This window comes from Crinia signifera, chromosome 1, assembly GCF_055691185.1.
Source record: "Crinia signifera chromosome 1, ASM5569118v1, whole genome shotgun sequence".
Lineage (NCBI taxonomy): Eukaryota > Metazoa > Chordata > Amphibia > Anura > Myobatrachidae > Crinia > Crinia signifera.
The window spans coordinates 193,342,344-193,368,365 of NC_139217.1; the positions used below are offsets into that span (position 1 = coordinate 193,342,344).

The 26,022-nt window shown below is 46.1% G+C and overlaps 1 protein-coding gene across 1 annotated transcript in view; it reads left to right on the forward strand.

Annotated features, from left to right (window-relative positions):
* Positions 1–26,022, forward strand: part of HPGDS (hematopoietic prostaglandin D synthase) — a 64,809-nt gene that overhangs the window by 6,468 nt on the left and 32,319 nt on the right. Inside the window, exon 2 of the mRNA XM_083179100.1 lies at positions 22,200–22,341. Coding sequence (XP_083035226.1) covers positions 22,209–22,341 — 133 coding nt within the window. The 5' untranslated portion in view covers positions 22,200–22,208. The remainder of the gene's footprint in view (positions 1–22,199; positions 22,342–26,022) is intronic.

A 26,022-nucleotide genomic window follows, 5' to 3' on the forward strand; every position in this document is an offset into this window, starting at 1 on the left:
AGGATGGAGTCAGCTCTTGTGCCGAGGTACTGTAGCAATGAATGGTTGGTAGGGATGTCCACAGGCCAGTTTATGGAGTCCATGACTTGTTCAGACTAAAGCGCTGGAGTGGGTTGTAAGGTCTAAATTTGGTTGAAAGCACTAATGCATTCACTGCATGCATGCATTCATGCAGTGGAACGCATTTTCTTTCACCCAATTAATGTTAATGTTGGTAGCCTTGGCAGGTAGAGATGGAGAAGCAGACAGTGATAAGTTAAAGAAGGTCAGTAAGGGGGAAGAGGAAGTTGGAGAAGTCTGTAATAGCACAACGGTGAGTGAAGACTAGATCAAGTAAGTTCCCACTTAAGTGGGAGGGTGAGAAGGTCCACAGGGACTTTCACTCAAGCAGTGCTCATACGCTTCTACAGATGTATAGGAAAAAATTCCCTATTAGTTTAACTGATGGAACCTAGCGGTTTATGGTGGACAACAAGGCTAATTAGGTCAAACCCCAAGCAAGCAACCCTTGTGGTTTACACTAATTCACCTTGTGGTCTACCACAAACTGCAAGGTTCCCACTGTTAAACTAATTGGATATTTTTCTCTATAGAAAAGTATGAGCTCTGCTTGAGTATCAGTAAATCAGGAGAGTGCTGCTACATGAAAATCAGTTGGCTTCAAGTTGATTTTGAATAAATAGGACACATTTTATAATATGCACTTTACATTGTATAAACTTTGAGTCTGATCTAGAGATGAATGCAATGTTTTTGCTGTATACTGTACGCTAAAGAATTTTTTTTTTTTATGTTACTACACATGTGCATAAGTCACACATTTGATGTGTCATGATGATCTTGCAACAGAGGTTGCAGTGATGATTTCTTCACAAAGTGATTGACTTTTTTTGGAAGATAACCGGGGTGTTGACTCTAATGCAGGCATGTCACAACCATTACAGAATCATAGCTATTGTCTGTGGTCCTGTATGCAGTTACCATGGCTCTGTCATCTTACATTTGATGGTCATGTTGTGCGACCATAAGGTTATTTAAAAGACTGATTATAGGCAAATATGCATTCATTGGTGGTGACTTTGCACCTAGTCCAAGTGGTGGGCAGTTCATGAAAAATTGGGTGTCCTTCTGGACCTTTCCCACCCGACAATCAAATGTCAAGATTACTGAACTACCTTTTCATCTTCCCAGGACACCCACTTTTGTTTAGTAAGTAGGTAGATCCTGTCAGTGGTGGCTATAGCTCAAGGAGAATTGCCCACTCTTTCCAGGGGGCAGGAATGCCACACAATTTTTGAGAGTCTCCCAACCATTTAACTAGAGTAGGCAAGCATGACATATTTTGATAATGTCTATGATTAAGACTGAAGAAGTAGAACTAAGTTGTAATTGGGCATTATCACCTACAGTGGCAGAAATTTACTAAGACCGAATGGGTATGATTGCACTCATTCGTAACCATTCAACCTTCATCAGGGCCAGGACCCGGTGCACAGCTCATTTACCATCAGGAAAATTTGTCTGATCTGACGTTTTTATGAGCGGCAAGCTCAGCCAAATTCGGCTTTATGAATGATTATGCCAACGATAGAACTCGGCCGCATATGGCCATAGCGTTCTATCAGATCATCACATTTGCCATCATTGTTATGGCTGAATTCGTCTGTGAATAGCTCAAAATATGAATTAAAAACGCAACACGCAACACATTTCTGTCTGTATTTGCCGAAGCATGCACAGTGACCACCCACACCATTTGCAGTATACATTTATTTATTTACATACATGCACACACGATACATACCACATACATACATATACTCGCCTATCTTAACACATCTGTTCAGTCCCCTTATCCAGTAGAATCCACTATAAACCTGTACAAAAAAAATTTGATACTTACCACCTCTAGTGTAGATTGGTCCTCTTTGGCCCATGTAGGCAATCCAAGGGTTAAAAGAAAAAAACTAAAAAATCCATATCCAGCGGACTGAGGAGCTGCATATTTAGACATGCAGCGACTCATGGGAATCCCACGGACATCAGTCTGACACAAGTCTACATAGTTGATTGTTTTCTGGCATGCACAATGCGAGTCAATGCGCACAGAATACACTAGTGTAAAGCTGACATTTCATAAACCCATGGGCGGATTGGCCATTAATCTCCCTGAGAAGTTTCCTGGGAGGCATGAGGCTGCTGGATAACCTGGTCCGGTGCCTTTAAAAAAAAAATAATATAAAAAACCTGTTGGACCCGGGATAAGTGGGTGGTGGGGAGTGGCAGCTCAGAAGCTTTGAGTCTCTGAACGCATACAGAGACCCTGCGCCCCTCAAAAGATGGCCGCTGCCTGGTTTGGAGACAGACACTGGTTTGGGCAATGAGCAATTAACTCCCCCCTAGGCTGTGAGCAATTAACTCCCCCCTGGGCAACATGCATGTAATCCCTACTCAGCAATGAGTATTTGACTCTCCTGGCAATGAGCATGTATTCTCCCATGGCAATTAGCATGCAATCCCCATGGCAACGACCATGTAATTCCCATGGCAACAAGAATGAAACCCTTGGCAAGGAGCATGTAACCCCCAAGCAACAAACAGTTAACCCCCATAGCAAAGAGCATGAATCCCCTAGGCAAAGAAATGTAACCCCCTGCAAGGAGCATGTAACCTCCAGGCAAAAGTGATGTGACCACTGGAAATGAGCGTGTAACCCCTGGCATTGAACAAGAAACACCTGACAACAAGCACGTAACTCCTGACGATGAGCTGTAATTAAGCGCCATTTATGCAGCATATTATGTAATAGGCATTATGGTGTGTGGTATAATATGTAATGGGCATTACTGTGTGTGGTATAATCTGTAATAGGCATTACTGTGTGTGGTATAGTATGTAATAGACATTACAGCGTGTGGGATAATATGTAATTGGTATTACGGTGTGTGGCATAATTGGGTTATTACGGAACTCCTTTCGTACGGAGAGTTTGATGGTGAAGATCTGCGAATATGCGCATGTGCAAATCTTCTCTGTAGTTGCCTTCAGAGACTTGCTTAGTCTCTGTTGCGCTCGCATCTGGGGGGGGGGGTGGAGTAGGCGGCCAGTGTTTCCTGGGCATACCCGTGAAAACGTTGGGCATCCCAATGCGAACAGGGGGGATGCCAGCTGCCCACCCTGTTTTCGTAGCAGGGCGGCGCTATTCTACAGTAAGTCACCAGAGACTGACTTAGATTAGCTGCAGAAATCATACAATGGTTGGCGACAATCGCATGATTTTGGGCCCCCACACAAGCCTGCAAATGGATTTTTATGCAAACCATCAATTTGCAGTGCTGCGGGGACATCCGACGTTTAGCAGGGGTGGGTATTTGCAAGCCCAGATGGTGGCGTTACATGGCTTGCAAATCAGCGAACTACTGCTGCATTGTGAGCCAACCAGAATCAGGCCCAATATGTAATGAACATTGCCATGTGCAACAATGTGTAATAGGCATTATGGTTTGCATAATCCTGGTGCAGTGTCTAAGGGGCTCAACCTGGCACAATTAGGCAGTAGGGGGCAGCTGTCACTGATGTGCTTAGGGGTGCCCTCATCCCTAAATCCGCCCCTGATTGCAGGAGGGCCGATGCTTTAGCCTTGTCTGTTGCCGAGGTCATAGGTATAGTGATGTAGTAATCCTGTTTACTGCTATGCTGGCTCCACCGATTGGGCACTGTATGTATGTATGAGCGAGACAGTGTTTATGCGTGTATATTTGAATGAGAGAGGCAGTGTATGTATGTATGTATGTATGTATGTATGTATGTACAGAGCACAGGGTTGTTGTCACCGTTGTCCTATATGTGATAATTATCCTAGAGATGGTAAATGGACCAACAAAAGTAGATTAAGCTGCTCACAGCTGGTATTTACACATTGGTGGTGTATCCAAGAGTCAAAAATGTACAGAATTTGTTATTCAGAGAAAGTAGTCTCTATGGGCCTTATTTTGGTTCATTCTTTCTGACAAAATCCTTCTTAGATGGGCAAAACCATGTGCACTGCAGGTGGGGCAGATGTAACATGTGCAGAGAGAATTAGATTTGGGTGGGGTTTTACTTCAAAGTGAGATCTATATTGCAGTGTAAAAATAAAGCAGTCAGTATTTACCCTGCACAGAAACAAAATTACTCACCCAAATCTAATTCTCTCTGCACATGTTACATCTGCCCCCCCCCCCCCCTGCAGTGCACATGGTTTTGTCATCTAAGAAGGATTTTGTCAGAAAGAATGAACCAAAATAAGGCCCTATGTGATGGGGCTCTCTTGTGATTAATAGTTTTACTTTTTTATACATAGCTTTATACATAGCTTTAAATTGTATCGCGGTTTCATTCACAGATAGACAGTATTTGTGTGTGTGTGCCCACACACCCATACAGCTAATATTTTGTTTTTTAAATATTTTTGTAACTGCCTTGCTGTGTGTAGTTCACAACTTGGCTAGATATTAAATCCTGTAATCCACAGTGTTCAAGAGGCTGGGTTTTTATGACTGTATTATGAATTAATATTCAGTTACAGACTGGTGAGGTTTATTCCTTCTGAACATAAAGCAACGTTTTGAAAATTATTATATGGAATCCCTTACATATCTTTGTATTTTATGGAACCATGTCCTGTTAGTGCCATCCTTAGATAGGGTATGCACACACCCTGGTAAGGTAATTTTCGATAATCGCTAAGGAATTTTCACTGGTGTGACTGGTGTTTGTAAAGTAGATAGATTAGTAAAGTAGATAGATTAGTAAAATAGTGTATTACGTAGTTGAGATAGTAACCACGGGTTTCCCCTGGGTATCTGCTGCTGCCCCACCGTGTGCCTTGGCAGTGAACAATGGGTTGAGTGTGCCCAGGTGTAAGGGGAGAACCACAATTTTGGTTATGATACTAGTGATACAGGTCTGCTGTTGTCGGTGACTTAACCCCTTCCTGACAGAGCTAGTTTTTGCGTTCCTGACAGAGCCATTTTTTTCAAATCTGACATGTCTCACTTAAGTGGGGATAACTTTTTTTTGCTTTTACTTATCCCAGTGATTTTGAGATTGTTTTTTCGTGACACATTGTACTTCAAATTAGTGGTAAATTTGGGTCGATACAGTCTGTGTTTTTTTGTGAAAAATACCAAAATGTCGTGAAAAAATGGAAAATTTAGCGATTTGCAAAATGTTAAATTTTCTGCTTGTGAGACAAATAATCATACCACTCAAAATAGTTAATAACTAACATAGACCATATGTCTACTTTATGTTGCCATCATTATTTCAACTTCCTTTTCATTTTTTTGGACACTAGGAGGCGTAAAATATGAATAGCAAATTCTCAAATTTTCAAGAAAATTTCAAACACTGATTTTTTTAGGGACCAGTTCAGTTCTGATGTGACTTTGAGGGACTTGTATGTGAGACACCCCCATAAATGATGCCATTTCAAAAACTGCACCCCTCACAGTATTCAAAACAGCATTTTGGAAGTTTGTTAACCCTTTAGGTGTTTCACAGGAATTAAAACAAAGTGTAGGTGAAATTTCAAAATTTCATTTTTTTTGCAGAGTTTCAATTTTAATACATTTTTCTAACGAATACAGTAGATTTTACTAGAGAAATGTGACTAAAAATTGATTCCCCCAATTCTTTTGTTTTCATAAATATCCTATATGTGGCCCTAGTGTGCACGGTGACCAAACCACAGGCTTCATAATAGAAGGAGCACCTACTTGATTTTGGAGCCTCCTTTTTATGAGATTATTTTTTAGGCACCATGTAGGTTTCTAGGCACCATAAGATGCTAAAAGTTAGGAACCTCCCCACAAGTGACCCCATTTTGCAAACTACACCCTTCAGGGAATTCATCTAGGGGTATAGTGTACATTTCAAACCCCCAGGGGTTTCACCAATTGTGGTACAACTGGGCAGTGAAAATAAAAAAAAATAATTTTTCATTTTCACAGCTCAGTTGTATCAAAATTGGTGAAACCCCTGGGGGTTTGAAATGTACACTATACCCCTTGGTGAATTCCCTGAAGGGTGTAGTTTGCAAAATGGGGTGACTTGTGGGGGGGTTCCACTGTATTGGTGCAACATAGCACCCACCATTCATTCCACCAAAATCTGTGCTGCAAAATCCAAAAATCACTCCTTCCCTTCTGAGTCCTGCCATGCACCCAACTGGTATTTTTTGGTCACATGTGAGGCATTGCCGTACTCGGGAGAAATTGGGGCACAGATTTTGGGGTGCTTTGTATCCTTCATTCCTTGTGAAAATGAAAAATTTTGAGCCAGAACTGCATTTTTCTGTAAAAAATTACATTTTTTTTACACAAAAATGCAGATCTGGCTCAAAATTTTTCATTTTCACAAGGAATGAAGGATACAAAGCACCCCAAAATCTGTGCCCCAATTTCTCCCGAGTACGGCAATGCCTCACATGTGACCAAAAAATACCAGTTGGGTGCATGGCAGGACTCAGAAGGGAAGGAGTGATTTTTGGTGGTGGAATGAATGGTGGGTGCTATGTCGCATTAGCAAGACCCCCGAAGCACCAATACAGTGGAACCCCCCCACAAGTGACCCCATTTTGGTCACCAGCTTTGGGAGGGGGGCTGGCGCTGCGGCTGGCGGGGGGGTGGGAGGGGTGCTGGCGCTGCGGCAGCCGGGTGGGTGGGAGTGAGGGGGGCTGCCGGGTGGGAGGGGGGGGGGGCTGGCGATCGGTGGTGATCGGTGCTGTTCTTAACAGCACCGATCACCACCGATCACTGTGTTACCGAGCGGCTTAGCCGCCGGTAACACAGAAAACGCTGCAATTGGCTGTTCACATTTGAACAGCCAATCGCAGCGATCGCCGACCGGGGCTCAGGGACAGCAGACATCTCCAAACTGTCACCGCGTCTATGGACGCGGTGACAGTTTAAAACCATGACGTATATATACGTCTTCGGTCGGGAAGTACCTCCCGACCATGACGTATATATACGTCTTCGGTCGGGAATATCTATCTGTATATATATATATATATATATATATATATATATATATATATATATATATATATATATATATATGTATGTGTGTATATACACACACATATATATATATATATATATATATATATATATATATGTGTATATACACACATATATATATATATATATATATATGTGTGTATATACACATATATATATATATATATATATATATATATATATATATATATATGTGTGTGTGTATATACACACATACACACACACATATATATATATGTGTGTGTGTGTGTGTATATACACACATACACACACACATATATATATATATATATATATAATCATTTCATTTTATTTTTTTTCATTTTTACTATGTCCCTAGTGCTGCTGCTGCTGGCGGGGGGAGGGAGGGAGGGAGGGGGGAGGCAGCGCTGCGGCGCATAACAGAGGGAGGAGAGCGGGTGCCGGGTAAGCACATAGTGCTGCCGGGTGGGAGGGAGGGGGTGTCCGCGGATCGGTGGTGATCGGTGCTGTACTTAACAGCACCGATCACCACCGTTTTCTGTGTTACCGAGCGGCATAGCCGCCGGTAACACAGAAATAGCTGTGATTGGCTGTTCACATTTGAACAGCCAATCACAGCGATCGCCGACCGGGGGGGGCATTCCTGCCCCCCCCGGGCGGCGAGGGGGGATGTCTGCTGTCAGGGACAGCAGACATCTCCAAACTGTCACCGCGTCTATAGACGCGGTGACAGTTTAAATCCATGACGTACATTTATGCCATGTGTCGGGAAGTACTTCCCGACCATGACGTAAATGTACGTCCAATGTCGGGAAGGGGTTAAACATAGAATTTGATGGCAGATCAGAACCACTTGGCCCATCTAGTCTTCCCCTTTTTAAAACATGTTGGGGGACATTTACTAAAGGAAATTTGTAAAAAAAAATAGGTGTATTTGTATCCAGAAATACACTTATTTTTGACATTTACTATCCCGAAAATACGGCAATTCGTATTGATAGCACATCAATACGACTACGAATTGCCGTATTTTCTGGATAGTAAATGTCAAAAATAAGTGTATTTCTGGATACAAATACACCTATTTTTTTTACAAATTTCCTTTAGTAAATGTCCCCCGTTACCTCAAACCATATTTGATCCTTATTTCTTTGTAAGGATATCAATATGCCTATCCCAAGCATGTTTAACTTGTACTACTGTATTTGCGTCTACCACCTCTGATGGTAGGCTATTCCACTTATCTACTACTCTTTCTGTGAAGTAATTCTTCCTCAAATTTTCCCTGAATCTTCCTCCCTCTAGTTTCAGTGCATGTCCTCATGTTCTGTTGCTCCTCTTCCTGTGAAGAATGTTTCCCACCTGTACCTTGTTAAAGCCCTTGATATATTTGAAAGTTTCTATCATGTCCCCCCTTTCCCTTCTCTGCTCCAAAGTATACATGTTAAGATCTTTTAGTATTTCCTTGTAAGTTTTGTGATGTAGGCCATGCACCGTTTTAGTTGCCCTTCCTTGTACAGTCTCTAATGTATTTATTTTATTTAGAGTCTGACCCTCCTCAGGGGGGGTGCTGGTATATGGCATACCCCAGCAATGAGTGCCTGTGAGAAGTGAGGTAAGATGTTTAATAAGCTACAGGTCTGCTGTTGGCACTGATGGTGTTAAACTAGATCAGGAGGGTACTGTGTGAGGAGGTACGATGTCAATGAGCGTCTGGGAAAATATACGTTTGGCGTGGTTGGTATGAGCGATATGGGTACCCACAATACCTGATATTCTCTGGTCAGGCCCTCAATGGTTTTGCTGCCAAAATCTGATGGGATTGGGCCCATCCCATAGAGTAGGATCGTGGGTGTATGAAGCTCACCATTTGTATCGAGTTGTGCAGGAGAGACACAGTAGAAGTGAATCAGAGAATAAACGAGTTAGCAGAGTAAAGGTTTTGTAGAATTTAACTGTAATACAATTTGTTTACAAATGGTAATAAGGGAGGATCAAACCCCCTTCGAGTTTACGTTTATGATCCGCAGCGTATATATGAATATGATAGATGTCACTTGCTTAGAACATTACCGGTAAATAAAATATTCTACAATATTTTTATCTGAAATAGCATTTGTCCTTCTGTTAACAAATAACACTGAATAGCATGCCTTTTTACATATGTTTCCACCAGGAAAAGTGACAACTCAAATTATATACATTTGTAGCAATTATTTACCCACAACACATTGTCTTACTTCTACAGTACCTTAATTCCTACCTAGAGGGAAGAAAATCTGCGGATTGAAATAAAGCGGTTTTCTCTTTCGTCCAGTCCGGTGACACAGCTTCACGATGGGATGTAGGAGGGTCCGCAGGAGCCAGGCACCTATGCTTCTAATTCTTTGGGAGCAGGCTCCTCCCTACTGCATCCCATAATGCTTCAGTTAGTTTTAGGTGCCCACAGGAGTGGGTGCTATGCTGTGCAGCTGCGCTGCAGCTGCGTTTTTTCTTTGGATTTTTTTTCAGATTAGTTAGGCTTTTTATTATTTTATTAATGCACTAGCTAGAGCAGGTTTGCCAGTGTGTCGCTTCTCACAGAAGTGTACACACACTGAGAGCGCAGCAGAGGCTGACAGAAGCGCTTCCTGTCAGCTCTCTGTGTGCAGAGGGACACCTTTTTATTCCCTCTGCACAGTGCTTAGTCTCTTTAGGATAGAGACTTTCCTGGGCCCCGGGGGTGTCCTAACCGGCTCCTTGCAGAAGGGGATCGTGGGGGACGGACCCCCCGCGATGGCGCCCGCCATCTTGAAGGGTTTAGGGACGGAAATCCCGCCAGGGAAGTGAAGTCCCTTACAGGAGTCCGGCTCTGCTGGACAACTCCATTGTGGTCCCACTGAGGGAGGTACAAGGAGGTGAGAGAGACAACTGCGGGAGCGGCCGAGGGGGAGAAATGCACCAGATGGGCTGGTCTCCCTGCTGAGGCAGAGACTTGGTCTCTTCCTGCTCTGTGTTTGGCGCCTTTTTCACCGTGCTGCGGAGCTGACAGGGTGATTTTACACAGACTCCAGTCTCTTCACAGAAGCGCTTCCCTCGCTGACAGGATTACCAGCTCAGATAAGTATTCTGATACATTGCTCTGTGCGGTGCCTGTTCATTTTGCATTGTGTTTAGACACATGGCTGAGGGTTTTACTTCTGCTGCGGTGGAGGAGGGAGCGCTGGACATGTTTAGTTACTGTAAAAAGTGTGATGCTAAATTTACATGTGAACATGAGGATCAGGGGGATTTATGCCCGGCCTGTGAAGCTGTTCCCTGTGGGTCACGCGCCCCCAGACCGGAGATAGCTGAACCTGCGTGGGCTTTGGCTCTGGGCAGGTCTATGAATGCTCTTACTGAGGCTTTGAATAGGCAGAAGGATTCTTTAATAGGATCTCCTGGCCATTTTACATCGTCTCAGGTGTCTGGGGGATCACTTACCCCAGCTCAGGGGGACCCCATTTTGCTGCAAGCTATGCAGAATACTGCTCAGGGAGTTCATAAAATGACTGCCCTGATGGAGCAGTTTACAAAGTCCTCTGATGAGAGTGTGCTTAGGCACCCTGTGTCTACACCACCTGTTATTCAGGATTTGGATGATGATGGTGGGTGTGATGAGAACTGGAGTTGTGACATGAGTGATGAAGCTGAGGCTTTAACTTCAGGCATTGAGGATTTGATTGTTGTTGTTGTTAAGCAATCCTTGAATCTTACAGAGGAGGAAAAGACTCCTGTCTCTTGTGTGTTTAAAAAGAGTCGCAGAGACCCTGTGTGTTTCCCCTCTGATGAGGGAATGTCATCTCTTTTAAATGAAGCAGGAAAGACTCCTGATAAGAGATTGTTGATGGCAAAGAGGTATGCAAATATGTACCCTATGCCAGAGGAGCATACCAAATTATGGGAAAAAGCCCCATTAGTGGATGCATCAGTTGCTAGACTGTCTAAAGCCACTGCCTTGCCGGTCCAGGGGGGTGCTGCCTTTAAGGACGCGGTGGATAAAAAAGTGGAAGGCTGTTTGAAGGCTATTTTTGAAGGTGTGGGTTATACCTTGAGACCCATTATTGCGTCTGCTTGGGTCACAAAAGCCATGATTAAGTGGGCGGAGGAGCTGTCTGGGCTACTCCACCAAAACTCAGAGGCTTTTATTCTGGCAGAAAAATTGAGATCTGCCGCAGAGTATGTGTGTGAGGCTGGTGAGGAAGGAGCTAAGATGGCGTCCAGAGTGTCTGTCTGTGACTTCAGTGTCTGCGAGAAGGGCTCTTTGACTCAAGACTTGGGAAGCTGATACTGAGTCTAAAAAGTCCCTTGAAAACTTGCCTTTCAAGGGGGAGTTATTGTTTGGCTCGGAACTGGAAGCCATTATCAAGCAGGCTACTGGGGGCAAGAGTACGTTTCTTCCCACCACTTCCAAAAGTTCAGGCTCCAAGTTTTGGAGTTTTCAAGCCGTCCTTTCAGCCGCCATTTCAGGGCGGGGCGTCCAACAGAGGACAGTCCGGCCGTGGCAGATTTCAGGCCGGCAGAGGAAAGGTTTCCAGATGCCGCTTTGGTGCCTTTACAAAAAAGCATGCAGCCAAAGGGGATGACAAGTCCTCTGCATGACGGGGCGGGGATTCCCCTTTCTGGGCTCAGAGTGGGGGGTCGCCTCCTACATTTTCGGGACAGGTGGAGAGAATCCATAGTAGATCCTTGGGTCCTTTCCATCATTTCCGAAGGTTACCGGATAAATCTCAGGGGCATGCCACCTAAGAGATTTCTCCCTACACCCTTGCCGCGGTCAGCGTCTCTGAGGTCCGCTCTGTTGGGAGCAGCTGTGGCTCTCAAAGAAAAGGGAGTGGTAATTCCAGTTCCCCAGGAAGAGAGAAAACAAGGGTTTTATTTAATTCTGTTCCTTGTCCCAAAGCCAGACGGGTCTTTCAGGCCCATACTAAATTTAAAGTCTTTAAATCTTAACTTGTGGGTAGATCACTTCCGAATGGAGTCCCTGTGCTCTGTGCTCCTGAGCATAGAACCGGGAGAGTTCCTGGCATCTGTCGATATTCAGGATGCATATCTCCATGTGCCCATCTTCAAGGGTCACAAAGCTCTCCTAAGGTTTGCAATTGGAGAAGACCATTGGCAGTTTCAGGCACTGCCGTTTGGTTTGGCAACGGCTCCGAGAGTTTTCAAAAAGGTGATGGCGGTCATGGCTGCAGCTCTCCGTCTAAGGGGAGTAGTAATTATTCCTTATTTGGACGACCTTTTATTCAAGGCGGAGTCGGCGGGAAAACTTCAGGAACACCTGAGTGTTGCGACGCAGTTCTTGCAGGAACAGGGTTGGGTGCTAAACCTTCCCAAGTCACATCTAATACCCACACAGAGTCTGCAGTTCCTAGGGGTTATCTTGGACACACACCTTCACAGGGTGTTCTTGCCTCACCCCCAAAGCGGTGGAGATTGGGCAGATGGTACTGACAATTCTCCGGGCCCCTGCACCGACGGTGTGGCAGGGAGTAAGGCTGCTGGGCAAAATGGTAGCGACCTTTGAGACGCTGCAGTTTGCCAGATTCCATTCAAGGTCCTTCCAATGGAACATACTAGCATGCTGGTCCGGCAATGCCAAGACAATGAAACAGGAGAGGCTGATCTTGTCTCAGGAAGCAAGAATATCCCTGGAATGATGGACATAGAGACCCTGCAGATGGGGCGGTCCCTTTGCGCATGGGACTGGTTGGTCATCACAACGGATGCCAGTCTCAGGGGCTGGGGGGCAGTAGTGCTTCACCTGAGATTGCAGGGCCTTTGGTCAGTGGAGGAATCCAGTCTTCCCATAAATATATTGGAACTGAGAGCAGTATGGAATGCCTTGGGCCAAGCAGAGGAATTTCTGAAGGGTTTACCAGTACGAGTACAATCGGACAATGCCACTACAGTGGCATATTTAAATCACCAGGGCGGTACTCGGAGCAAGATGGCGATGGCAGAGATTGTGAAGATTTTCACCTGGGCGGAGGTTCAGGTTCCAGCACTGTCAGCTGTTTTCATTCCGGGGATCCGGAATGTGGAGGCGGACTACCTCAGCAGGGCGGACCTGCTGGAGGGGGAGTGGTCACTCCATCGGGACGTGTTTCAGAAGATGGTAGACAGATGGGGACTGCCAGACATAGATCTTATGGTGTCCAGGACCAATTGTCAAGTACCGAGATTTTGTTCTCGGTTGAGGGATCCGTTGGCTTGGGCAGTGGATGCCATGACAGTTCCTTGGTCTTTCCATCTGGTCTACATTTTCCCCCCATTCCCAATGATCTCGAGGGTGTTGAAGAGGATAAAGAACCAGAGGGTGCCGGCCATTCTGGTTGCACCAGATTGGCCCAGGAGGTCATGGTACTCAGACATACTGAGATTATCGACGGAATCGTGGCGACTGCCTCTTCAGCCGGACTTGCTAAGCCAAGGGCCGTTTCTGCACCAGGACCTAGCTCGTCTAAATTTGACTGCGTGACGTATGAATCCTTCTTATTAAGAAAGAAGGGGTTTTCAGAAGAGGTCATACAGACCATGCTAAGGGCCAGAAAACCGGTGTCTGCGGCCATTTACCACAGGGTGTGGAGTATCTACATCAGGAGGTGCGAAAGGCAGAGAGTTCATACCTCCAGGTTTAAGGTAGCAAGGCTACTGGGGTTTTTACAGGATGAATTGTCGTCTGGGTTAAGTTTGCAGTCTCTGAAAGTGCAAATTTCGGCACGTTCCATTTTAAATCAGTAATAAATTACATTATGTATTTAGAATTTATTTACAGTTTCTTATATAGTGCAGCAGATTATACAATAAAGGATTATAAAAGTATAAAAATCAGCAGGGTAAACCTGTTTAGACAGCATACTGTATGTACAGGTCTCCAGATATGTAGTCAGAACAGGTTCAGTTAGAATAGCATTACATACCCCTCAAATCCCAGCTCATGAACTCTGAGTGCATTCTCCCTTTCATACCATACATACTTTCACCTAATTTGGCCCTTCCTAAACTAGAATGGATAGTCAAATAAGATACACAAAATATTTTAGCAGCAAAGAGCATGAACACTGTGACACCATTGATGGGCTTGGTGCTTTGATTGTATTTCTTGCACGAGAGGCAGTACTGTGCAAGTGAGTAATTATGTTCATAAAACACAGATTTTACTAACCTACTAGGTAAAAGATATGATCAATTGGCCATGGGAGCTGCCCCAGAGGGGGTGGGAGGACAGTTAGGTACTTAGGTACGAGAGGTCAAGAATAAGCAGAGAGCAATGGCCCTTAGATTTGGCAGCATGAAGATGACTGCAGACTTTTGTGATGGCAGTTTCAGTGGAGTGGAGAGGATGGAAACCAGACTGGAATGGATCAAGTAGGGAGTGGGAGGGAAGAAAGGCAGTAAGGCAGTTATAGACAAGGTGCTCAAGGAGTTTGGAGGCAAAAGGTAGAAGAGAGATGGGTCGGTAGTTGGAGAGAGTGTTAGAGAGTGTGTCCTAGAAAGAGAGGTGGTGTCTGAAAAATGACAGTAGCTCGTTGGTTACTAGTTTAGCTCTGCCCACCTTATCACCATACAAAGCTTAGTACATAGACCCCATAGTGGTTTGTTTGCTATGAAAGGAGTCCTATTGAAGATGAGGTATTGCCCATAGCAATCAGAATCTACTTATTTATTTAGTACCTTCTAGAAGATAATAGCTATAATAATATATATAATCTGATTGGTTGCCCATAATAAACAATAAACCCAATTGTGTGAAAGAAGTGAAATAAACCCTTCAACCAGCGCTAATTATAATGGGAAACAATTTACTTCCCTTGATTGAATATCCAGAGAATTCCTGTGTCAGATCACCAATTTTCCGATCCTTTTTCCCAACCTCGGAATCAGTTCAACATGCAAGATAAGTATGTACAATATAATCGCATAAGATGTATTTTTAATTTGAATCAACAAGATAAAAACATATGTATGGATAAAAACATCATGATTTACATAAATGGCACACAAATAAAGTGACTAAGTGCAGCTTTGAAAGGGGTAATTACCAGATGGTAATGAACTGTGTTGCAAATACGGTTCAAACAGGCATGGGTATTGCATATATGGGTCCTGGGTCACATATAGCTACCAGGTCTGCGGTAAGTGCCCTCCAAGGTCCGCACCAGGTCACCTCTCACCGATGCATTTCAGATCCGCCTGGATCCTTTTTCAAGGTGCAATTTGGTGCCTCCTTGGGGGGGCTGTGGATGCGGCCGCCACCGACATGCTCCTCCATGGCATGGGGGGTGATCCACGGCAGGGGGGGGGGATGCGGCACTGACCAGCTTCTCCCGACATTCCCTCCCCCCCTCCTCACTGCAGCACGGCAGTGGAAGCGGCCAGCCCTCCTCCCCCCCCGGCGGCACTGGGTGGGCAGCCAGGATACAGGACATGGGCATTGTTACAGCGAGTTTAGAGGAGGGGGGGTGGTTAGGGGCCAGTCACCTCTGAACCGGTCGGGACGGGGGGTGGGGGCAACGCTCACCGGAATCCACAGGGGTCCAGGCTACAAAGTGCTGCCCTCCAGTTGCCGGCGCCCCAGGCAAATGCCTAGAGCTGCCTAGGGCCCTGCTTGAAGGTGAACAGAGCTCCAAGATCTAATATCAAATATATTTAAAATGGGGGTAAAGTACGTGTGATCAGTCATTAAATGATTTTAGTACAGCACATTTTATGCAATATTTGATTAGATTTGCACATGTAAAATGATGAAGGTCAGTACCCAAATCACATTCCAACATGATGTTATCTAATGTACTAGTAACTTAATAATTAACAAGCCAATTTGAGTACATTGCAAAAGAGAGGTCAGTTGCATGTACAGTAATCGACATTTAGATCTGTGGTGCTAAACATTAACATTGTATGCAACCAGTACTATTCCAGATCATGTAATTGTGAACTAAATCATACTTGGTTCTATTTTACATAGACTGATGTGTCTTTTTACATCCAAAAGCTGCATCCCTCTTAGGCAGGGGGTGGTCATGAAGTAGACCCTTCAGCTTTGTGTGAGGCTTTCCCTCCTTATGAGGATGTCACTGATGGTTTTCTGCACAACTGTCAGGTCAGCAGTCTTCCCCATGATTGTGAATTCTACTGAACCAGACTGAGAGATGATAGAAAGGCTCAGTGACCGTTTGCAGGTGTTTTGGACCAATTAGCTGATAAGAGTGTGACGTGTTGAGCCTACAATATTGAACCTTTCAACAAGATTTAGATTTTCTGAGATTTTGGATTTGGAATTTTCACACTTTAAGTTGAATTACTGAAATAAACGGTACTTGTTTCCTAGCACGGCCACATCGATGTTGATCGGGTCGCATCGATCGCATCGCATGCGATGCGACCGACGCGATGGTCCCAATTTTTACATTGTTTGAAATGTGAATAGGGTCCCTGGGACCCTATTTTAAATTGGATTCAATGTAAAATTATCCCCAGACCCCAATTTTAACCCCCTCAACGCCACCCCACGATTGACGCCAACCCGAAGCGTGGCGAGCGTAGCGAGCCCGTGAGGGGGCGGCGGTACGCGTCCTCCGACCTTTTCATACCCCTACTATCCACGTCGGCGTGGAGTTGAGAATATAAAGTGTGGCGAGCGCAGCGAGCCACCGAGCCCGAAGCGTGGCGAGCGGACGCGTATAACTTCACAGGTATACACGTCCCCTTGCGGGGCACGCTGCGCTCGCCACGCTTTGGGCTCGCTGCGCTCGCCACACTTTATATTCTCAACTCCACGCCGACGAGGATAGTAGGGGTATGAAAAGGTCGGAGGACGCGTACCGCCGCCCCTCGCGGGCTCGCTGCGCTCGCCACGCTTCGGGTTGGCGTCAATCGTGGGGTGACGTTCACAATGGGGGGGGGGGGCATATACAATGAAAAATGGGCCATATTGGCCCATTTCCCATTTTTTTCCTGATTTCAATGTTAAAAATATTTAAACATTGAACCCTATGGCAAAATCGGGTGCATCGCGTCGGTCGCATCCCATGCCATGTTAATGCACCCGACCGACGCAATGGACCCGATTTTGCCTTTGCCGGCAAAATGGACCTGATTTCAAAGGAAATCGGGTCCATCGGGGGGAATCGTGTACCTTAAGTTAAGGTATACGATTACCCCCGATGGTGGCCGTGCTAGGAAACAAGTACCAAATAAACTATTGCTAATCTTTTTCTAGTTTCGTGTGTGTGTGTGTGCAGGGCCGGCGCCACCACTAGGCAGCTCTAGGCATTTGCCTAGGGCTCCGGCACCTGGAGGGCGGCAGTTCGCCCCTTACCGCCAGCGAACTGTGTAAAAAAATTGCTGCCCCGGCGTCCCTGCAGTGCTGGGGCGGTCAGGGGTGTCTGTGCCGTAGGGGTACCTGTGGCGCCGTCATGTGTATAAAGCTGGCTGCGGCCGGCGGGGTCCCTGTAGTGAATAGCAAATAACTAGCGCTATGCGCGCCGCGGCGTGGGAAGCGCTAGTTATTTGCTATTCACTACAGGGACCCTGCCGGCCGCAGCCAGCTTTATACACATGACGGCGCCGCAGGTACCCCTACGGCACGGACACCCCTGCGCCCCAGCACTGCAGGGACGCTGGGGCATCAATTTTTTTTACAGAGGTACCACCCCCCCTCCCTCCCCCCGGCACCGGGGCGCCCCCACCCCGACTCGCCTGGGGCGCTCCAGTGCCTTGCACCGGCCCTGTGTGTGTCTGTGTGTGTATATGTATGAAATATCTATCTATCCAGTTTTGTACATAGCTGTACATTGTCACTGCTTGGTAGACCAGTGGAGAATAGATGCTGTGCTCATGTATTTACTGGAGACAGAGGGACAAGGGGCATGGCAAGTAGCTCACAATCTTGGCATTCTTTATAAGCCATGCCCCTTTTGGTAGCATGCAGTTCCTGCATTTCATCTGTGGATGGGAATGAAGTACCAGCCAATCAGCTTCTAGCTGCCATATTACAGGCTGTGTTTAAATGTCAGACGCTGGTTGCATGGCTTGCAATGATAAAGAGCACAGGGAAATTATACTAGTCATCCATTTCTCTGGTTTATTTCTTTATTTTCTTTGCAAGTATATAGCAGCTATTTAATGTGAGTACAATCAAGGTAAATTGACAGACTTTTTAGGGAATCTGGGAGATTCCTGCTTTTTCTAGAAGTCTCCCTGACAATCAGACGGATGGCAAGTATGGTGCATGTTGTGTACATGCCCTTACGGCACTGCCAACAATCATACAGCACTGGTCATAGCCATTGGCGGCTTGTACCTTCTTGGGGGAGGAGGGCTGCCTCTGGCCGCAGCCGCCGGGAGGTACCCTGATGCAGACACCCCGCTGCCGCTGCATAGACCCGCTCTCCTCCGAGTCCTGGTCCCTGTCTCCTGTGCTATAATGACAGGCGCCGGGACTGGCGCATGTGCAGTACTGCGCATGTGGCCAGCTTCAATGGGCTGCTTCGGCAACAGCCCATAGAAGGAATCTAGGTCCCGATGCCTGTACAATACAAATGACAGGCACTGGATCTATCATAATGTATGTGAAAGAGGGGTAGTGGCGGTGTGGTGCCTGCTGCTGTTCAGGTGTATCCTGACAACTTACCTGGCAACACCCTGTCACCTTCATGCTGTGATGAACCATGGTCCAGGCAATCTCCGGCACCCGGGCACGAACACCTAGGAGGAAGGAGAGGTGGCAAATATGGTTTCAACTTAGCATAGAGACATCCCAGAATGCCCTGCAACAGTTGTAGCATGGCCACATAGCAAAACTGTAACAAGGCATGGGGGGATGTGTAGTTCCACAACAGCTGGAGGGACGAAGGTTCCCCATCCCTCGGGGACAGTCATCCTCGGCACACGGCCTTAGAATCCGGAGAGTCACCTATTGGCACTCACGCACCTAGGTAGAAACACACATGGATGCAAGGTCCACGTTTCTCTGAAGGAAGGGAGATAGGCAGAGACGGACACACACAGCTGCACGGATAAGATGACTTGGTCTTCAATCTTGCACTTCACCCCTCAATTCTCCTCCCAGGTCCCTGTAAGGAGACAAAAACACCAGACAAGTGCAGAGCCTAACCCTACCTAAACGTGGCACAATTATGATAACTTCAACACAAAGCCCTAGAACTGATTAAGTGTGTGTGGTGAAACACAACTGTAGCAACAGGCTAAACAACTTTGCTCTGCATGAACACCATATACAATACAAGATTTACAACCGAACTGTCTCTTTAAATCTCTGCCTATTTTCTGCTGTTAGAACTCCCTTCCTAGATAGATCTGGCCAGCTTACACACACCCTAAATGTTCCCGTTACCTTCTTGGGGACAAGAGATGTGACAGACGCACAGCCTGTCCACCTCTTTTCCCAACCACCCACAGGAAACTTCACGCTCTGAGGGGAATCACAATACTGGGCCTAGCGCTCCCTAATCACCCGCAAGCCTAATGCCTGGTCTGCAGCCTCAGGCCTAGTGCCTGCATATAATCACACCAGTGACTATGGCCTAGTCAGGGCGGGTGCTAGGGTGTCTGGCGCCTTCCTGAAAACCATACATTTTGCGCCCTTTCACATTGCCATTGCTAGCAGCCCATTGCAGCTTGTAGAATTGCTACAAGCTGCAGCCCGATTGTGGGAGCAGATGTATGTACATGTATGCATACACCATCTGATTGCTGTGTCCGCAAAATGTTGCAGGCACTAAAGGTGCCCATACACGCTGCGAGAATCGCATACGTTATGGACTAGATCGCATCGCACGGCATGCATGCAATGTGTGTGCGATGCAATCCGAAAGCAGTACAAAAAGTATGTGCAACACTCGTGATTGAGGGGGAAAGGAGGGGAGAGAAGGAGGAGATTAGGGTGACCAACTCATCCCTTTAATCCAGGACACATATTAATTACACAGGTTCTGTGGCTGGCTTTCACCTGGTTTTAAACTGCCAAGACTCCATTTCACTTGGTTTTAAACTGCCACAGAACCTGTGTAATTAATATATATGTCCCGGAGATAGAGAGGGTGGAGTGTTGAGGACTGGCAGTGGCACTGGCACAGCACACTGAGAAGAGCGAAGGAAGGTGAGGCGGCGCTGCTGTCTGTTCATCATTTGATTGACAGCTGACAGGCGCAGGAAGCAATGGGTAGGGGGCGGATCCGGACATGACATGTCATCCAGGCATTCACAGACAGCGCTACATGCCTCAGCGCAAGTGTCCGTGAGGAAGAGGGGGCAGGTCGCAGGAGGAGGACAGTGTGTGCGCGGTGCAGGGAGCTGCTCAGCCTCTCCATACTGCCGCCCGCTGTCAGACAGGCGCTCTGGGCGGCGTGCCGGAGGCAGTGGCAGTGAGGGCTGAGGCAGTTTTAGCAGAAAGGGAGACAGCGCCTTTTCAGCATGGGGCCTCCCTGCTTTACAGGAGCTGCTGAGTGGGTAGCGCCGGCCCTGGGCCTAGTGCTAGAGTCACTTACAATCCTCCTATATGCTCCCAGACCTAAACCCTCTCAATGTCCACAGGTCTAGTGCCTGAAAATAAAGCCCACAAGCCTAGAGCCTGACCTACAGGGGCCTCAGGCCTAAAAAAGGGACCCCTACAGTTGCCACGGGCCAGAAGGGCCCAACAATCAAGTGGCCATGGGCCAGGAGGGCCCGACTAAGGTGCCCACAGGCCGGAAGGGCCTGACTCTGCCCAACGGCCGGATTCAGTATGAAATCCCGGCGGTCGGGATCCCGGCGTTCAAAATCCCGACGCCGGAATCCCGACCGCCGAAATCCCGACAAGGGGGGGACGTGGATCGCCCCCCCCCCCCCTTGCGGGCTCGCTGCGCTCGCCACGCAGTGGTCCACGCTAATTTATTCTCCCTCCAGGGGTGTCGTGGACACCCACGGAGGGAGAAACGGTCGGGATTTCGGCGGTCAGGATTCTGAACGCAGGGATCCTGACCGCCGGGATTTAAACTGCATCCCCAATGGCCTAATGCCCAAATTACTGGTGGTCTAGGATAGGGGGTAGATGGTACTGAGGCCACCTACCTGATGTTGGGAGAGGCCTTGCAGGGAGTTTCATTAGTTTGCATCCAACTCCCGCTGGCCTCTCCAGGACCAGAAATCATCTTTTTTTATTCTGCTGCTGGCCTGTCCTGGCCAATGGTGTGGCGCCACTTTTCCTCTTCTTCCAGAAGGCGCCGGAGATCTTCTTTGTTGATCCCGGCATTTTCTGGCCTCTTCAGCGGTTGCTCTTCTCTCCGCTGCCACCTTCTTCTTCTTGCCGCCCAGTCTTCTATCTTCAAGAGCACTCCGCTGACTGGGTGCTGCCTTTTTCTGCCGCCTCCTGGAGGCATCAGATGCTAGGGTGGGGACGAGTATGGTGCAGCAAATGCTGCTTGGCTCACCGTGGACGTTTCTTATTGCCCACCAATTCGGGAGCTGTGATTGGCTCCCGAACGGTGGGAAATGGATACCACTACGGGCAGCGTTTCTGATTGGTGGTCATAATGTCTCCAAATTTGAAATGCCACTGTTTCCGCTGCCACTTCCAGTCCAGCATTGGGGACCAAAAGCTGGTCCCCGCCCTGGCCACCCAACGCTGCCTCGCTGTTGGTGCGGGTATCAGACAGCTGATCCCTGCGCTGGGGTGAGCTGTGTCCTGTGGAGGACACAGCTCCATCTCCCGCTGTCACTGCTGTTTCTCCGGTGCTGGGAGCAGGGGCACACTACTAAATATGTTCCTGCATTAACCCTCTTTTGCCAGGAATCCTGTGGTCTACCTGGTCAATAATACAAATTCCTGGTTAAGCTATTCATCAGTAATTGCAGGGTGATTACCAGGAGTGTGGAAGTCCATGCTTGCAAAAACTTTGGGGGTACAACTGGGAAGTGGTACAGAGGGACAGCAGAGGATGTGTGTTAAGAAGGATAGGCTTTAATGATCAAGTGTGCATTAGGGGCATATTTGACTTCCTGTAGTCTGGTAGACATTTGGGCAGGGAGAGTGAGATCCTAGTAAGGCCAGATACATGAGAGGTTGAAAGATGTAATGTGTATTATAAAGTGATACCTACTCTAAATTCATACATTTATCAATTATTTTAGGACTGAAACATGCCAAACTACAAGCTCACCTATTTTAACTTTAAGGGAAGAGGAGAAATTATCCGTTACCTGCTTGCATACACAAATACTGAATTTGAGGACAACAGAATTGAATTTAAAGACTGGGCTGCACATAAAGCTTGTAAGTATTAACCCATTACTGTATGATATACTGTACTTAAAAACATTTTTTTATATGGAATAAATATGCTTCATATACTTATCACTAACTTGAATAATGTTTAATCATGTTGATGAAAGGTATATTACATTTAGAAAATATGTGGTTGTCAGCAGCACAGAGAAAGCATACTTTACATATTAGAACATTATGCTCTATACACTTTTTCGAGCATAAATCCAAATTCAATTAGCAATGTTAAGCCGTTATATATAAGTTAACATGGCCGCGTGGGAAAAAAAATTCTGCCTAGAATTACCGCACAACAGCAATGATTATTTATTTGCTAGTAAGCCCGCTTGAAGCAAAAGCTTCAAAAGCTAGTCTGCTACCTTCTGTGTTTTGTGCATATGTGAGAGAGATGTAGTTTCACTCTCTGCCAGCAGATGGTAGTGTGTCAGAGACTCACAGACACTATACGTGCCCTCTGTTCTCAGCACCATGCAGGCCATTGTGCTTTTACCCCTGCCACCCACTGCCTCTCCCTGTCATCCTTTACAATTCCCACTGGTTTTTTGACTCCCTCTGCCTGCCGCTCTCACCCTCTGCCTCCCCTTGCCTTTTGTTGTCAATGGCTTCCTGTATATATCAACCTCTCCCTGCAATACACTGTCACGCTCTGTCTTTCCCTGTCACCCAGTGCTCCCCCGCATTCTGCTGTCAACCTCTGCCTCCCACTGCCTTATGCTATCACCCTCTGTCTCTCCCTGTCACCCACTGGTTCCCCCTTCCCTTCTTACACCCCTGCTTTTCACTGTTGCCACCTGCATTACGGTCACATTCTGCCTCTCCCTGTCACCCACGGCTGTGTAGCATATTGTGAACTAGGGTTGGAGTTGCACCTGGGCCAACCACTCACTGATTGTCAGGAAAGAGTGTTGATACGATAAAGCAAAAGTTTATGATGGTTAATTGAATTCAGATCCTAATGTGTACATAGCCAGGTCCATTCAGATAAAAAACAGAACACCACTAGCAATCGCTAAAGGGGTTACATCCTCCTTTAAGTAACCTTAGATTACAGCTTCTTGTCACTGTGGGGCAGAGGTATAAAGCTTTAACAATAGATAAATCCAAGGGTGATAGAGAGATAAACGTCCAGCCAATCACCTCCTCACTGCCATGTTACAGCCTGTGTTTGAAAAAAGTCAGTAAGGAGCTGATTGGCTGGAAGTTTATCTCTTGTTAAGGCTTAATACATCTGCCCCTGTATCTCTTACACCATCCATAGATGGGAGAGTGACACGGTCCCCAATGCCAGCAATGAAATCCAGCGGAACCTTCAAAGCACTGCTGGGTGAAGAAGTCATACTCATGCACAGACTAGACATTACAAGAGGAGGTCATAGCTAGGCCTTGTCGGCGAGTAAAGTTTAATCCCAACAGTATATTCATTAGGGGTGTGGCATGGGGGTCGACCGTCATGATTCCGATGGTCATTAGACGGACGTCGGAATCACGACTGCCAGTACTCCAAAAGATGCCTTGTTGCTCTTACCTCAGATTCTATTCTCCCGCTATGGGGGTCAAGGGAGAATAGCCCTGTAAGTTGGGATTCCAACATTGGTTTACTGATCATCGGAATCCCAACTGTCGTGAGGTCATCCGGCACCCATACATTAGTATCACTGCAATACTATACAAAATATGCCAGTAGTTTTAAGACTGCTTGTTAAATGGTGCCCAGGGTGTTATCTGGTAATTAACATATGACTATGCATAAACAAAATTAGAAATGCAATATAAGACGAACACAACCAGTTAGCACATTCCAGCATACCATGCTCCCCTCTTCAAAGCCATGGTGGAAACCAGTAGCAGGACTTCATATACATACACTCACACACACACACACACACACACACACACACACACACACACACACACACACACACACATATATATATTCCACTGAAGAATGCATAAACTAAATTCTCTTCATTTCAGTACCATAATATAATATAACTAGCAGCCCACACCGGTTTCACATGGGAGCAATATTGAATTTACATGTACTACAATCTATGTTCACTTTTCGTCTCAGTATAATGGTAATTAAATATTTAAATTTGAATTAAAGTGCTCTTAAAAAAAGAGTGACACCACATCAGACGCATTTACTATGGGGAAGTTTGTGTATATTTTCATACCGGACAGCCACACATACGCCTTTGGCCATCCTAGCGCTTGAACAGACATTTTTTTTCTTTTTACATGCTTCAAAAAAATTGTCACCTTTTTGTTATAGACTAATCTTCATGCTACATCTGATCACCAGCCACTAGCCTGGAGTAAAGGAGGGAGTAAATGCGCAATAACGATGGTGGCAGAGGTTACAGATATGGAAAAGGCCTCAGAAAAACACATGAGGATGGAGTGTCTGAGGAACACAGGCACATTTGGGGAGGGGAGATTAGGCACACATGGGGAGGTAGGATGCAGAGGAACTCATGAGGAGGGAAGTCAGAGGGTGAATTGGAGGGGCAGTGGTCAGGGGCATTCATGGGTATGGGGGACAGATATGGGAAGTGGAACATAACATGGTAAGAGGTACACATACTGTAAGGTGGTAGGAGGACAAGGCACTCGTGGAGAGGCATGCTTGGTCAGACAGGAGGCAGAGTACATATGGAGAGGTGAGATGTATTAATTTTATATAGGCTTAACAGGAGGACTCACATCTTCATAAAAGGTTTAAAGCTTGCAAACTAAAGAGAAGGTATAATTAAACATCATTGGGGCTTGCGGCTCCCCAAATCCACCTTTCTATGTAACACTTTTATGTTTATTAAGTGTACTTAATTAATAGCATGTTGATCTGCAATTGATCCATGATGTGTAATATTCAGCTTTAGCTTTATTTGTATAAGGTGGTGTCATGTGGAGTGTAAAGCTGGTATCCTTATGCATAGCCCATTAGAATTAGAACTGCCAGCAAATAATCTACCAGAAAGATGATGCTAAAATTGAGGTCTTAGAAATCTCTGGCTAGCCGTTCTCACTAGCATGAATATGGCTAACATTTGCGGCTCTAATAGTGCTTTTCAAACTCCATCCTTAAGGCACGATCCTCAATCAAGGTTTTAAGAATAGCAATTCTCTATCAAAGGTGATCAGTAAGTCAGTCATTTTGATTTACCCACCTTTTCTGGCTTTGTATGGCTATCATTGGAAAATGGATTAGTGTTTCCTGAGGAACATGGTTGTAAAGCACTGCTTTGTCTAGAGCAGTGGTGGCCAAACCTGTCCTCAAAATCTACCAACAGTTCATGTTCTTCAGGCAACCTGTGGATCTCTAGTAGGAATGGTGCAGCATGTTTGAAATGTGACAGTTAGTAATGACTACAGCTGTGCACCAGCTAGGGGATTGGTAAAACGTTGACCATTGGTAGATCTCAAGGACCAGTTTGGCCAGCGCTGGTCTAGAGGATACCAACTCATTGATTGACCCAAGAAGTCTAGAAAAAAAGCAGTACACTTTTCCCTGAGGATGTCTGTCTATTGCACAGATGGAAGACTTTGTGGCAGAACATGGACATAAGTTTTGAGGTTCCTAGCTTCAGACAACCCAGTCTCCCAATAACCAGAGAACCTCTTTACAGCTGGCTATGTGACTAGCACTAGATGTTGAAAGAGGAAGCA